The sequence below is a fragment of the Mizuhopecten yessoensis genome, unplaced genomic scaffold (assembly GCF_002113885.1).
Source record: "Mizuhopecten yessoensis strain PY_sf001 unplaced genomic scaffold, ASM211388v2 scaffold11033, whole genome shotgun sequence".
Taxonomy (NCBI): Eukaryota; Metazoa; Mollusca; class Bivalvia; order Pectinida; family Pectinidae; genus Mizuhopecten; species Mizuhopecten yessoensis.
Genome location: NW_018408845.1, coordinates 850,464 through 865,696, shown reverse-complemented (window position 1 = coordinate 865,696; position 15,233 = coordinate 850,464). Strand labels below are relative to the sequence as shown.

Here is a 15,233-nt window from a genome sequence, read left to right as displayed (position 1 = left end):
CCGAAGTATTGCACCCTCTTGTGAGAAATATTTAGAATACTTCCGTGTGAAATTAAAAACTTAAAACATTTCTAGTTTATCACATAATGTACTGTGTTATCCAGTGAATATACCCATGTCATATTTTTTGGCGTATTAACCCATGTAATATGACTCAATTGTTTCAATTGTGACGTCACGCCTAGGACAAGTACATGACATCACAGACTTACGCATTGGAGTCAATATGACGGCTTTTCACATTTAAAAATTGCATGAAAATTGCCGTTTTCCACGAATAAATGCCAAAAATCGTGATTATGTGATAAAAAGGATCTAACACTCGGTTTCATTTCATATGAAATTTATGAAACTCTTCACCAATTTTTCATTTTAGCTCGCCAGAGGCTCACTAAATTGAAAAATTCTTAGACTCGTTTCATAAATCTCATATGAAATGGAAACTTATATTTAATGATGAAATGATATTATTGATTCCACTGATTATGACGTCACTGATAATGTCTCTACTGAAAAAAACCGCCTTATAGACTTGTGTCCCGAAAACGATATTGTCTACGTTTAAAATATTAAACATACCCCAACAAAATACAACAACCACACAACGACGCCACCTCTATCAGTTTATTTATATAAAATATGATTTTGGAGAATACTTCTATATTGTTATAGTATATATAGGTAATTGATATTGATACATTTTCTCTCTCGTTTGCACTAAGGGAGCCCCTCTAATTAGAGTCGTGTTAAAAGACATATATTGAACTTCTTTAATACTTCCTTGTACCTTTCATAGAACACTTAAGGAATTAATTCATTTCATACGGATATTACTAAGACATGCATAATTATATTTTCATTAATTTACTCAATAATTCACTAAACCATACACAATGAATAAAAAAATTATGTCAGGAAACTCAGATTAAATATAGATATGTTCGCACAGAATATTCATACCCCCAAAGTCATGCCATTTTAAGTTTAAGGTAAAGAATTGAATACATGATAAAATAAGGATACCATACTGAATGTCAATTATCTGTCATCTTGACGCATGCGCCAGAGGATTGATACTCCTTTCACAGGCTGCACACGAAAGTGAAACGTCTCACGATTTTGACGATTATTTAATGTATACATGTGTATAACATAATTGTGTATAAAAATTGATTGTTTATGAGATAGCTTTATGCTGTTATATGATTTCTTTTGGTAATGTACGATTCTAAATAGCCTTTGCGACTTATTGAGAGGGAATTCAATTATGCATTTGCAATTTCATGTTGACCACCAGATCACGTGAGAAATGACGCCGATCCGAGATAGATAAATGTAATGCACGAGTTAAAAATCGAGTAAATCTTTGTCAATATTTTATCACAGTTTTACAGACATTGTGTCTGTACCAGTGACGTCTTTATCGGATTCTGAACATATACATCTGTATTTTGTTCATTTAGAAACAAATGATAAAAAGCAATTTTCTGTATCTCTCTGGTGTGTCAGTAGGCTATACAGTTGTAGATTTGGCACTCTGACCTAGACTGTTGTATGTTTGGACGGTTCGATCTGTACTATGGTATGTTTGGACGGTTCGATCTGTACTGTTGTATGTTTGGACGGTTCGATCTGGACTATGGTATGTTTGGACGGTTCGATCTTTACTATGATATGTTTGGACGGTTCTATCTGTACTGTTGTATGTGTGGATGGTTCGATCTGTACTGTTGTATGTTTGGACGGATCGATCTGTACTGCAGTATGTTTGGATGGTTCGATCTGTACTGTTGTATGTTTGAACTGTTCGATCTGTACTGTTGTATGTTTGGACGGTTCGATCTGTACTGTGTTATGTTTGGAGGGTTCGATCTGTACTGTGTTATGTTTGGACGGTTCGTTCTGTACTGTTGTATGTTTGGATGGTTCGATCTGGACTATGGTGTGTTTGGACGGTTCAATCTGTACTTTGATATGTTTGGACGGTTCGATCTGTACTGTGTTATGTTTGGACGGTTCTATCTGTACTGCGGTATGTTTGGATGGTTCGGTCTGTACTGTTGTATGTTTGAACTGTTCGATCTGTACTGTTGTATGTTTTGATGGTTCGATCTGGACTATGGTGTGTCTGGACGGTTCAATCTGTACTTTGATATGTTTGGACGGTTCGATCTGGACTGTGTTATGTTTTGATGGTTCGATCTGTACTGTGTTATATTTGGACGGTTCGATCTGTACTGTGGTATGTTTGGATGGTTCGATCTGTACTGTTGTATGTTTGAACTGTTCGATCTGTACTATGATATGTTTGGACGGTTCGATCTGTACTGTGTTATGTTTTGATGGTTCGATCTGTACTGTGTTATGTTTGGACGGTTCGATCTGTACTGTTGTATGTTTGGATGGTTCGATCTGTACTGTGGTATGTTGGATGGTTCGATCTGTACTGTTGTATGTTTGGACGGTTTGATCTGTACTGTTGTATGTTTGGACGGTTCGATCTGTACTATGGTATGTTTGGACGGTTCTATCTGTACTGTGTTATGTTTGGACGGTTCGATCTGTACTGTGTAATGTTTGGACGGTTCGATCTGTACTGTGTCATGTTTGAACTGTTCGATCTGTACTATGGTATGTTTGGACGGTTCGATCTGTACTGTGTTATGTTTGGACGGTTCGATCTGGACTGTGGTATGTTTGGATGGTTTGATCTGTACTGTGTTTTGTTTGGACGGTTCGATCTGTACTATTGTATGTTTGGACGGTTTGATCTGTACTGTTGTATGTTTGGACGGTTCGATCTTTACTATTGTATGTTTGAACTGTTCTATCTGTACTATGGTATGTTTCGATGGTTCGATCTGTACTATAGGATGTTTGGACGGTTCGATCTGTACTGTGTTATGTTTGGACGGTTCTATCTGGACCGTGGTATGTTTGGATGGTTTGATCTGTACTGTGTTTTGTTTGGACGGTTCTATCTGTACTATTGTATGTTTGGACGGTTTGATCTGTACTGTTGTATGTTTGGACGGTTCGATCTGTACTATTGTATGTTTGGACGGTTCGATCTGTACTGTTGTATGTTTGGACGGTTCGATCTGTACTATTGTATGTTTGAACTGTTCGATCTGTACTATGGTATGTTTCGATGGTTCGATCTGTACTATAGTATGTTTGGACGGTTCGATCTGTACTGTGTTATGTTTGGACGGTTCGATCTGTACTGTTGTATGTTTGGACGGTTCGATCTTTACTATTGTATGTTTGAACTGTTCTATCTGTACTGTGGTATGTTTCGATGGTTCGATCTGTACTATAGTATGTTTGGACGGTTCGATCTGTACTGTGTTATTGTTTGGACGGTTCGATCGGTACTATGGTATGTTTGAACTGTTTTTTCTATACTGTTATAAGTTTGGACGCTTTGACATTACTGCTGTGTGTTTTGACGGTTTGATCTATACTATTGTACATTTGGATGGTTTGATCTGTACTGCTGTGTGTTTTGACGGTTTGATTTTAACTGTTGTGTGTTTGGACAGTTTGATATGTATTGTGGTATGTTTGGACAGTTAGTTCTATACAGTTGTGTGTTTGGACGGTTTGATCTATTCTGTTATAAATTTGGATGGTTTTACATTACTGCTGTGTGATGACGGGTTGATCTATACTATTGTACATTTGAATGGTCTGATCTGTACTGTTGTGTGTTTGGTCGGTTTGATATGTTTTGTGGTATGTTTGGATGGTTTGCTCATTACTGTTGTGTGTTTGGACGGTTTGCTCATTACTGTTGTGTGTTTGGACAGTTTAATATGTTTTGTGGTATGTTTGGACGGTTTGATCTTCACTGTTGTATGTTTGGACGGTTTGCTCATTACTGTTGTGTGTTTGGACGGTTTGCTCATTACTGTTGTGTGTTTGGACAGTTTAATATGTTTTGTGGTATGTTTGGACGGTTTGATCTTCACTGTTGTATGTTTGGACGGTTTGCTCATTACTGTTGTGTGTTTGGACGGTTTGCTCATTACTGTTGTGTGTTTGGACAGTTTAATATGTTTTGTGGTATGTTTGGACGGTTTGATCTTCACTGTTGTATGTTTGGACGGTTTGCTCATTACTGTTGTGTGTTTGGACGGTTTGCTCATTACTGTTGTGTGTTTGGACAGTTTAATATGTTTTGTGGTATGTTTGGACGGTTTGATCTTCACTGTTGTATGTTTGGACGGTTTGCTCATTACTGTTGTGTGTTTGGACGGTTTGCTCATTACTGTTGTGTGTTTGGACAGTTTGATATGTTTTGTGGTATGTTTGGACGGTTTGATCTTCACTGTTGTATGTTTGGACGGTTTGCTCATTACTGTTGTGTGTTTGGACGGTTTGCTCATTACTGTTGTGTGTTTGGACGGTTTGACCTATACTGTTATAAGTTTGGATGGTTGGACATTACTGTTGTGTGTTTGGACGGTTTGCTCATTACTGTTTTGTGTTTGGACGGTTTGACCTATACTGGTATATGTTTGGACGGTTTGATATATACTATTGTACATTTGAATGGTCTGATATGTACTGTTGTGTGTTTGGACGGTTTGATCTTTACTGATGTGTGTTTGGACGGTTCGATCTGTACTGTTGTGTGTTTAGACGGTTTAATCTGAGCTGTTGTATGTTTGGACGGTTTGCTCATTACTGTTGTGTGTTTGGACGGTTTGACCTGTTCTATTGTAAATTTGAATGGTCTGATATGTATTGTTATGTGTTTGGATGGTTTGATCTGTACTGTTATCTGTTTGGACGCTTTGGTCTGTACTGTTATATGTTTGGACTCTTTGGTCTGTACTGTTATATGTTTGAACGCTTTGATCTGTACTGCTATATGTTTGGACGCTTAGGTCTGTACTGTGGCATATTCGGACCATTAGACCTATATATACTATTATATGTTTGGATTTTTTTACCTACGAATGTATTCTATTGTACAGTTTGGACACTCTGTGCTTATATCTTATATTTGGATGGTTTGACGTTTTGTGCCTGTGTTTTACATTTGAACGGTTTGTAACATTCCTTCGTACGCTTTGGACACCTTTATCTAGCTATACTGATGTAAGATTTGGGCACCTTTATCTAGCTATACTGTTGTAAGATTTGGGCACCTTTATCTAGCTATACTGTTGTGAGATTTGGACACCTTTATCTATCTATACTGTTGTGAGATTTGAGCACATTTATCTAACTATACTGTTGTAAGATTTGGGCACCTTTATCTAGCTATAGTGTTGTAAGATTTGGGCACTTTTTCTACTTGTATACTGTTATTTTTGGACGGTATGTTACATTTTTTGAAACTGTAAAGATGGGAAAGCATATTTGAACACTTTGTATTTTTGTTGACACGTTTTTACCTCTCTCGAGTATGTCTGCACTATTTCTGTTATGTTTTAACTCTTTCTGTCTCCACTGTTATGTTTGGACTATTTCTGTCTCTACTGTTATGTTTGGACTATTTCTTAATCTACTGTTATGTTTGGACTATTTCTGTCTCTAGTGTTATGTTTGGACTATTTCTGTCTCCACTGTTATGTTTGGACTATTTCTGTTTCTACTGCTATATTTAGACTATTTCTGTTCCTACTGTTATGTTTTGACTATATCTGTCTCTGCTGTTATGTTTGGACTATTTCTGTCTCTACTGTTATGGTTCGACTATTTCTGTCCTTACTGTTATGTTTTGACTATTTCTGTCCTTACTGTGATGTTTTGTCTCTTTCTATCTCTACTGTTATGTTTTGACTCTTTTTATCTCTACTGCTATGTTTGGACTCTTTCTATCTCTGCTGTTATGTTTGGACAATTTCTGTCTCTACTGTTATGTTTGGACAATTTCTGTCTCTACTGCTATGTTTGGACTATTTCTATCTCTACTGTTATGTTTTGACTATTTCTGTCTCTACTGTTATGTTTGGACTATTTCTGTCTCTACTGTTATGTTTGGACTATATTTGTCTCTACTGTTATGTTTGGACAATTTCTGTCTCTACTGTTATGTTTGGACTATTTCTATCTCTACTGTTATGTTTTGACTATTCCTGTCTCTACTGTTATGTTTTGACTATTTCTGTCTCTACTGTTATGTTTGGACAATTTCTGTCTCTACTGCTATGTTTGAACTATTTCTATCTCTACTGTTATGTTTTGACTATTTCTGTCTCTACTGTTATGTTTGGACTATTTTTGTATCTACTGTTATGTTTGTACTATTTTTGTATCTACTGTTATGTTTGGGTTATTTCTGTGTCTACTGCTATATTCGGACTATTTCTGTCTCTACTATTATGTTTCGACTATTTTTGTCTCTTCTGTTATGTTTGGACTATTTCTGACTCCACTATTATGTTTCGACTATTTCTGTCTCTACTTCTATGTTTTGACTCTTTTTACCTCTACTGTTATGTTTCGACTATTTCTATCTCTACTGTTATGTTTGGACAGTTTCTGTCTCTACTGTTATGTTTGACTATTTCTATCTCTTCTGTTATGTTTGACTATTTCTTTCTCTACTGTTATGTTTGACTATTTCTATCTCTACTGTTATGTTTCGACTAGTTCTATCTCTACTGTTATGTTTTGACTCTTTTTATCTCTACTGCTATGTTTTGACTCTTTTTATCTCTACTGCTTTGTTTGGACTATTTCTGTTTCTACTGTTATGTTTTGACTCTTTTTATCTCTACTGCTGAGTTTGGACTATTTCTGTTTCTACTGTTATTTTTCGACTAGTTCTATCTCTACTGTTATATTTTGACTATATCTGTCTCTACTGTTATGTTTGGACTATTTCTGTCTCTACTGCTATGTTTGGACTATTTCTGTCTCTACTGCTATGTTTTGACTCTTTTTATCTCAACTGATATGTTTGGACTATTTCTATCTCTACTGTTATGTTTTGACTATTCCTGTCACTTCTGTTATGTTTTGACTCTTTCTGTCTCTACTGTTATGTTTTGACTATTTCTGTCTCTACTGTTATTTTTCGACTAGTTCTATCTCTACTGTTAGGTTTTGACTATTCCTGTTTCTGCTGTTATGTTTGGACTATATCTGTCTCTACTGTTATGTTTGACTATTTCTATCTCTACTGTTATGTTTCGACTAGTTCTATATTTACTGTTATGTTTTGACTCTTTTTATCTCTACTGCTATGTTTTGACTCTTTTTATCTCTACTGCTATGTTTGGACTATTTCTGTTTCTACTGTTATGTTTTGACTCTTTTTATCTCTACTGCTATGTTTGGACTATTTCTGTTTCTACTGTTATTTTTCGACTAGTTCTATCTCTACTGTTATATTTTGACTATATCTGTCTCTACTGTTATGTTTGGACTATTTCTGTCTCTACTGTCATATTTCGACTATTTCTGTTTATACTGCTTTATTTGGACTATTTTTATCTCTACTGTTATGTTTTGACTATTTCTGACTCTACTATTATGTTTCGACTGTTTCTGTCTCTACTGTTATGTTTGACTATTTCTATCTCTACTGTTATGTTTCGAATAATTCTATATTTACTGTTATGTTTTGACTCTTTTTATCTCTACTGCTATGTTTGGACTATTTCTGTCTCTACTGTTATGTTTCGACTATTTCTGTCTCTACTGTTATGTTTTGACTATATCTATCTCTTCTGTTATGTTTGGACTATTTCTGTCTCTGCTATTATATTTCGACTATTTCTGTTTATACTGCTATATTTGGACTATTTTTATCTCTACTGTTATGTTTTGACTATTTCTGACTCTACTGTTATGTTTCGACTATTTCTGTCTCTACTGTTATGTTTTGACTCTTTCTATTTCTACTGTTATGTTTCGACGTTTTGTATCTTACTGTGTTTGGACTAAGATTTGAATCTGTTCGGTCTCTGGACGCGACGTACCTGTATCATGTTCTCCACGTTGACGAAGGGCGTTGTATACCCATTTCTCCACAAATCAATACTTAAACACACCCTCGGCCCTTCCGGCTCTCGCTCGCCGCCAGATGAACGCTTCTCCGCGTCGAGTTTTATTCTAGATCTAAATTGATTTTGTCGGTTTTACTTTTTGAATCCCGCAGGATTGGACCAAAATGAATCCGAGACCGAACTCACTCTGTCGTAACTTATGTTTCTGTACCGTGAATCAGGGTGATTGGCCAAAGCCGAAACCTAGTCTCTCCCTTAGACTTACCAAGAGTGCACGAACAGTCAACGATTCTAAATGGTAACAGTTGGCAGTTGCTTGTGGCAACTCTTCCATCTATATTCCGATATAGATTCCGTATCGGTTCCTATCTACTGTCTGTAACACTATTGCTAGAAATCCCAGACGCACGTATACTGTCTAGCATGCATACAAGTTTTTCATGCATAAATGTTATTAGCAGGATGTATCTATGTTTGGCCCTACCGATACAAAGCATTCTCAGAGTACTATAACCCCACATGTAATATAATCGTAGTCCAGATGGACTTTGGTCATTGGTTTTTCCTCGGGCGGTCAGTTTCCCGCGGTGACCAGTTATGTGTGTGCATATACACGCATGCACGGCCACTGGTCAATATCGAGTCCAGCTGACCCCATTTCCTGTTACGGGTCCTAATCAGACTCCAGCCTGCATTCTGGCCTCTCTATAGAGGATGTTATTAACTATTACATAAGCAAGTTGTGTTTCGGACAGTGGTCAAGCATTCACGGTAACAGGGGCCCATTGTGGGGTCAATGGGATGTGTCCGTTTCAATGATTTATGGCCGGAATGTCCGTGTCCACTAAAGGATATTAGGAGTTAAGTACAACAAATTACAACTTGGTACACCTCTTAGTACATATGTCCTTATAGATGAAAATCGGGTGTATTTTGACACAAGAGTTTAGAATCGGATAGGTATGTTGGAACTCTAAAAAAATTAACATTGGGGGTATTATGTAACAGTAGTTTCTGATGAATACGGTGCTTTCAGTCAGAGACGTATATATTACAATGTAATATATACGTCTCTGTTTCAGTGGAGAGAAAAAAAATACAGGAGTGTCCATAAACATGGAACTGTCGATCTACTGGCAACAAACTGAGACCCTCTGGCCAACCTTAACGCGTGCTATCACCATGTGACAACAATTTGTCATAGTTAATTATTTAATAAAAGTGTATTTTGTCCCAAATACAATTTGCTTACAAAAACAATAAAATGGAAATTCTAGCGTTAGAAAGGATTAACATCCAGTACATAATGATGAATAACAACATATTTCATATAACAGATAAATATTTAACACGTACTAATTTATCAAAAATATTTACTCATTATCATTTTTACCCAATTGACAACAAAATATACCAATCTATCAGATATAGAGAGTCCTTTCAATAAACTTAACAAACATAATCTTGGTTCCTGTTAATTCGTAAAACCGTGGTTAGAACTGAGGAGGGTAGGTCTGTTTACAGTATAAGTGGAAGATTCAAAATTACCTTGGATTTATACTTTGAGTTATAAATGTTGTTTTTTTTACTTTTTGTTATTATTTGTTATCAAAACGATTGTGTGTTTTCAAGATATCAATACAATTCAGTTTAACATAACTGATATTCCTCATATACATAATTAGCAGACATGAACCATTTTTTCCCAATATATATTAATAAATACGATTTCATACGGTGGACTTATATAGGTCCTCGTGCTGTTATTTATATATCTAAGTTGCTAACCTATTAACACATTCGCTTATCAAGTTCACATTGACCGACTTTTTCTAGTGAATTACATCATAATTTTATTACACCTATATATATATATATCTGATGATATAGCGAAGGTTTTTCTGTCGATGAAAAACATTGCAATATATAGGTCGGCTCATCTGTTTCACAGTTGTAGTTTTGTTACCATTAGTAGGGCTTCTACATGCTTCGGATGACGCTTTAATTACAATAGAGCGAATAAAATAAATAAATAAAAGAAAGGATTTGACATCGTCTGAGACACAAATGATATTTTTTTATGTTCTGTAAGTTGATATTTTTCCCAATCAAATAAGATACATTCTTTAATACCCAATATTCTCTTTGTGTCGATGGTCAACGTTTAGAAATTATAAATGTTAGGGAAATCTCCCCATGCCTCAGACCCAACTGTCGGTTAGTGCTTAGTTAGGTCAGTTGAGACGATATACGTCTATACCCAACTTACTATAAAACAATTCTTTATGGAGAGGGGGGTGTCCACAAACGACGGTGTAACTTCCAATACAATTCCTATGGGTGATCAATGCCTCACTGAATGTTTGCCCGCATATTACGTAAATACAACCGTGCACTTTGTGGTGTGGCGATAAAGGTAGCGTTAGCCAGCGTCATGTGAAGGAAATATATGTCCCTGTATTGGTAGTGACGGAGCGTCAATAGTCTTCTAGGACAACAGTCATCGTAATACTGTTTACAACATGTCAAGGCTAAAGTGCAAATGACTATTTATAATATTCTCAACGTATCACATGATATAAGAAGCATGACCGGGAATTCAGGTTTACATAAATCACGGAATTAGAATCTAAGTCCGTGCATAAATGCATAAAATATACAGTTTCACCACGGACTTAGATCATCTAATTCCGTGGTTTCACAGTAATATCACAAACAACAAAGAAATAAATGCTATCAGCGTTCATTTGCAAATAAGCTTCGGATATATGACAAAATCGTTTTGTTGACGGTTTGTCCTCAGAAACACTTCTACATTTAGAGAATCTCTGATACTGACGCCCAATCGCTTTCCCTGCTATACACACGCTAACTTGTCCCTCTTGCGTGCCCTACTTACACAACACAACGTGACGCGGTGGTGGTCAGTTTAGGTAACGCCCCCTTTTGGCCCCGACCATGCATACATGTAGCGCGGCCTGTTACGTCAGACTTTACTCTACACATACCAACCATAGATCTTCAAGCACAACAACAATGTGTATTCATGGTTTCCATCATAACAATTTACACATTACTTAATTGAATATTTCAGAACTGAAAATTGACGTCATCAATATCATCATAAATAACATTCGTATATTTTATTTTCTTCCTGATTCTGTCTCTCTCGTACCAAACATGTATTTAGGAACATGCCAAGTGTAAGTTTTGTGCATGTTTACACACATTGTAATGACGTGTACAGGCATTTAATGCCGATCATACCTTTGATAAATCGGTCAGTACGTTGACCCGGTTGTGACCAATTGAACTCGACTCTGTACAAAACACCAGTGAAACATCTGCGCAGTTCGTGTGAACGTATAGGCCAGGGAACACTGATAAACCGATCAGGAATGTCGGGTTCTCATCAAAATTTCTCGAGCAATTAAAAGTATTTTAGATATGTAGAATCTATTATTTTATTTTTTGAACAGAATTTGTCCTTAATTGTAACATTTATTTTTACCGAAGTACTTTCAACGTTTGTTATTAAAAGGTCATCGTCCTTCAATTGTTCTAACAAAATGTGTGATCATCCAAAAATAAGTTAATATTTCTTTTTCTATAAATGTATTTATTATACGTAGTATATAATTATCTTTGGAAAAAAACTTATGTTGACGGAAAATAACAAAAACTTGAAGTTTCCATTGATTACTATTCTTGATCATCACCCCCACCCCGACCCTCTATCTCCCACAAGGAAATGATTTGCTCTCAAATTTGGACAGACTTTTACACTTTAACTTTGCTTCGGCCATTCGAGATTTTTCTATCGTAGCAAACCGGAAGTTATACTGTGTATGCATGTGTGTAAAGTGTACACACGTAGTCTAAATTACAATAACCGAAAAGCTATTTTCTGTGATATTTTTTTTAATTCAAAAACATTTTCACATTGCTTTCAGAAATATTATTTTTGAATTACAAAGTAAAACTATAAAAAGAAAAGGAATGTTCTGCTAGGTCATAATATAGGGCAAACACTTAGGTAAAAGGAGATACGTACATTCAAAATGTCATAATTAAGCTTATAACATGTTTAGGTAATGTCATTGCAAAACAGTAATTAAATAATTTGCAAAATAGTTTCCTATCTGTACACTTCATCAACGTCTTTAAATAAAGTCACTTCTTATCACAATTGCGTGGTTATTCATTAAATTGAGTCGGCCTTATATTGGCAATTGAACGACCAGGATTTCACGAGATTATGCCAACAGTATTTATTAGATTGTAAGAGCATAATCCTACGGGTGATTTACAAGAATGTAGCAAGCTTTTCTGGGACATACATGACCAAATATACAGATAAATGTATGACATATAGTTTTGCTAGACTTCAGTGAACAGGAGGACAGAGACGTATAGGTATACCGTCAGATAGAAGGTAAGCGCGTATGAGTTGTTCCCCTTGGATCGAAGTAAAACCCATCTTCGCCAGTACGCCGACTGTTATATAATTACCAGGACTTTGATGTTGTGAACGGAAAACATTTATTGTCTGAAGTTTGACTTGTTCACAACCATAGGAACGATTTATGTTCTATATCCGCGATGTATTGCTATAACAGACTAATGTAAAAAGGTCTCTTTTGTACAAAAATATAAAATAATGAATGTTCACCGCAGTGTCTTTTATTTTTCCTTTTTTTTTTTATTATTTTGCGAATCTCATGATGTAATTTTCCTGTTTCCTGCTATTTTACTAGAGAAAAAAATTAAACTGTGCGAATATGCTATCTTTACACCAGAAACTACGGGTCTCGCATTCATATTCTGTGCTGAAGTTCAATCAAGAACGAGAAATGGCTGTTTACATCATCAACGATGTCTGGTCCATTTCAGTGTTCCATCTTTGTAAAAAGCCTATTATAAAAATAGCTATTGGAGCTCGCCCGCTCTTGAAGAAACCTGATTCAAATCTGATTTCAATCTGATTTCAACTTGTGTGTCTTTCAGGAAGAAAAAGTGACCCAAGGGACTTGAGAAACATACTGATGGCAATTTTCTCCACAACATACAATCTGCTTAGTGGGCATGCCACTTAACAGAGATTTACCTCTGTCGCAGTCTTGGATTATAACTCTTCGGCACTTTTAATAAGGTTCGATCTATGTGGCCCTTTTAAGTAATTAATTACGTATTTTAAAGTGTCCGAACTATCTATCTGGAGAATCTGCTGACCCAGAGTCATGTAGGGTGAGCAGAATCATGAGGGCTAGTCTGTGAGGACCAAGCTGAAGCTATGCAAAGAGCAGAAGGAGAAGGACAATGCACCGAGATACGATTTGGACAAGGGTCCCAAGAACAGCAGAGACCTTCAGGCCAAAGATGAAGAATGAGTTTGAGAGTTTCAAAGACAAAGAAGAAATTGTGGAGAACTCGATATATAACCGGTGACGATGTACATGGATACAGAAACAGGAAACTGCCAACACGGACATCAATAGCAGTCCATAGAGACCATGGAACCAGATCAGAGAGGATAAACGAAAAGGAATACGGATAGAAGGTTAGGGAGTGCAAGATCAGAAAAGAGGGCATTATGGATGTTATAGCAAAAGAAACTGAGGAGGAGGCGGTGAGCAGAGAACAGCGAGACGATCACAACTTGTAGTATTCGGAAGAGTTTATCAATCTTCTAGAAATATTTAAGAGTAATATGAAGTAAAAAGAACAAATGGAAGAGGATTTTGAGGAAGAATTGAATGGAGAAAGACCCAGAAATCCCGTAGAAGGGAAACGTGAATGGATATCAACGCTAGATATCTAACACATGAAAGCACAAATTGGAAGAAAGTGCCCAGTCACTGATAATTCAGACAAAAATGGAGGAGAGTACGTCTTAGCAACGTCAGAAACAAATGAGAGAAGTTGGCATCTATGAAAAGGAAGGTTATTCCAACGAACTGGCAGAGATTGAAGTACCAAAGGCTTGGGGGAATGTGACAAGTGGATACGTGATGTCTGATTTCCAATTCCCTCTGATGATCGAACGGCCAGTGAACAAATCTACCCTTTCTACCCGAAAGGAAAATAACTGCAGAGCGCTAGATGCTCTTGAAGACCTGGGCCCGTATTCATGAAACCGTTCTCATGGACATGGAGTCTGTGCTCAAAACATGTCAAACGATCAAAAAGTCAAATGTAAACATTTAAAACCGTGTTTGGCTCAACTCTCCTCAAATGTTTTTCTAGATCATTGACAAAATAAGATTTTATTATTGATTTATAACCTGAACAAGAAATTTGGTTTGAGCACAAAATCCATGCTTGAGCATGAGAACGGGTCCTGGTCTTTGCAGATGACCAATCTGTATTTTTCCTCAAGTGTTGGCAACCTTCAAAGGAAGACAAGTGAATCGGATAACACTGCTAGGACATCGACACCGACAAGACAAAAAGCATGGCAGTTACATGGCTAACAGCTCAACGAGTGAAAATCTAGAATGAGGGAGGATATGGAGGTGTTGCAGAACTTCACATAAATGAAGAGGGGAGCTATGTGGTAGATATCGGCAGTCGTATCGAGAAGACAACGCCTTATGCCTTCTACATGCACGGAAATATATGGGGATCAATCGTAATGAGGTATTGGAAGATCAGTCAGAAAGATGGAGACTTCGCGAACACCTTTCACAACAGTTGTCTGCAGAAAATACACAGGATGATCTTGTTGAACGCAGTCTAACAAAGAATTGTACATGATGTGATGAAGATTCATGGAGGGCAATGAATTGACCATGTCCTAAGAATGAAACGGTGGGATGATTGAAGGATTGTGGTGATATGGACACAATGAGGTTATTATGACGACAGAAATAATATTGTGTAAAACATTGGAAAACAGGGAAATTATCTGGTTGGAGAGACATTCGACAGAGTGGAATGGCGAGGGATTTGTCTATGACCTATACGACATCTGGTCACCTCATTACTTTTAATTTGTAAATGCAAACAACGTTTTTCTTTCGCAGTTTCCTTCTAGGTCGAGACAGCCAGAATATTTTCTGTATGACAATGAAAACAGCTGATTGGCATCATTTTTATGATTAGATATTCTAGCACTTATATAGTTCCATTTTTTTTTTTTTTTTACTGCAGCAGTTCTTTTTAAGGATGGGAGAAAAAATCTCCTTGATTCTATCGCGAATTCTACACCCTCCGGTTGAATTTAATGTACACCCTACCTTTACATAATAGACTTTTATAATC

The 15,233-nt window shown here is 36.5% G+C and overlaps 1 protein-coding gene across 1 annotated transcript; it reads right to left on the bottom strand.

Moving 5' to 3' along the window:
- Positions 1 to 1,542: 1,542 nt before the first annotated feature.
- On the bottom strand, positions 1,543 to 4,391 carry LOC110464794 (hyphal wall protein 2-like). Its single transcript, XM_021520220.1, has 3 exons — positions 3,765 to 4,391; positions 2,448 to 3,377; positions 1,543 to 2,292 (listed from the first exon to the last, which is right to left on the bottom strand). The coding sequence occupies exons 1-3, from the start codon at positions 4,389 to 4,391 to the stop codon at positions 1,543 to 1,545; spliced, it is 2,307 nt and encodes a 768-aa protein (XP_021375895.1).
- Between the last annotated feature and the right edge of the window lie 10,842 nt (positions 4,392 to 15,233).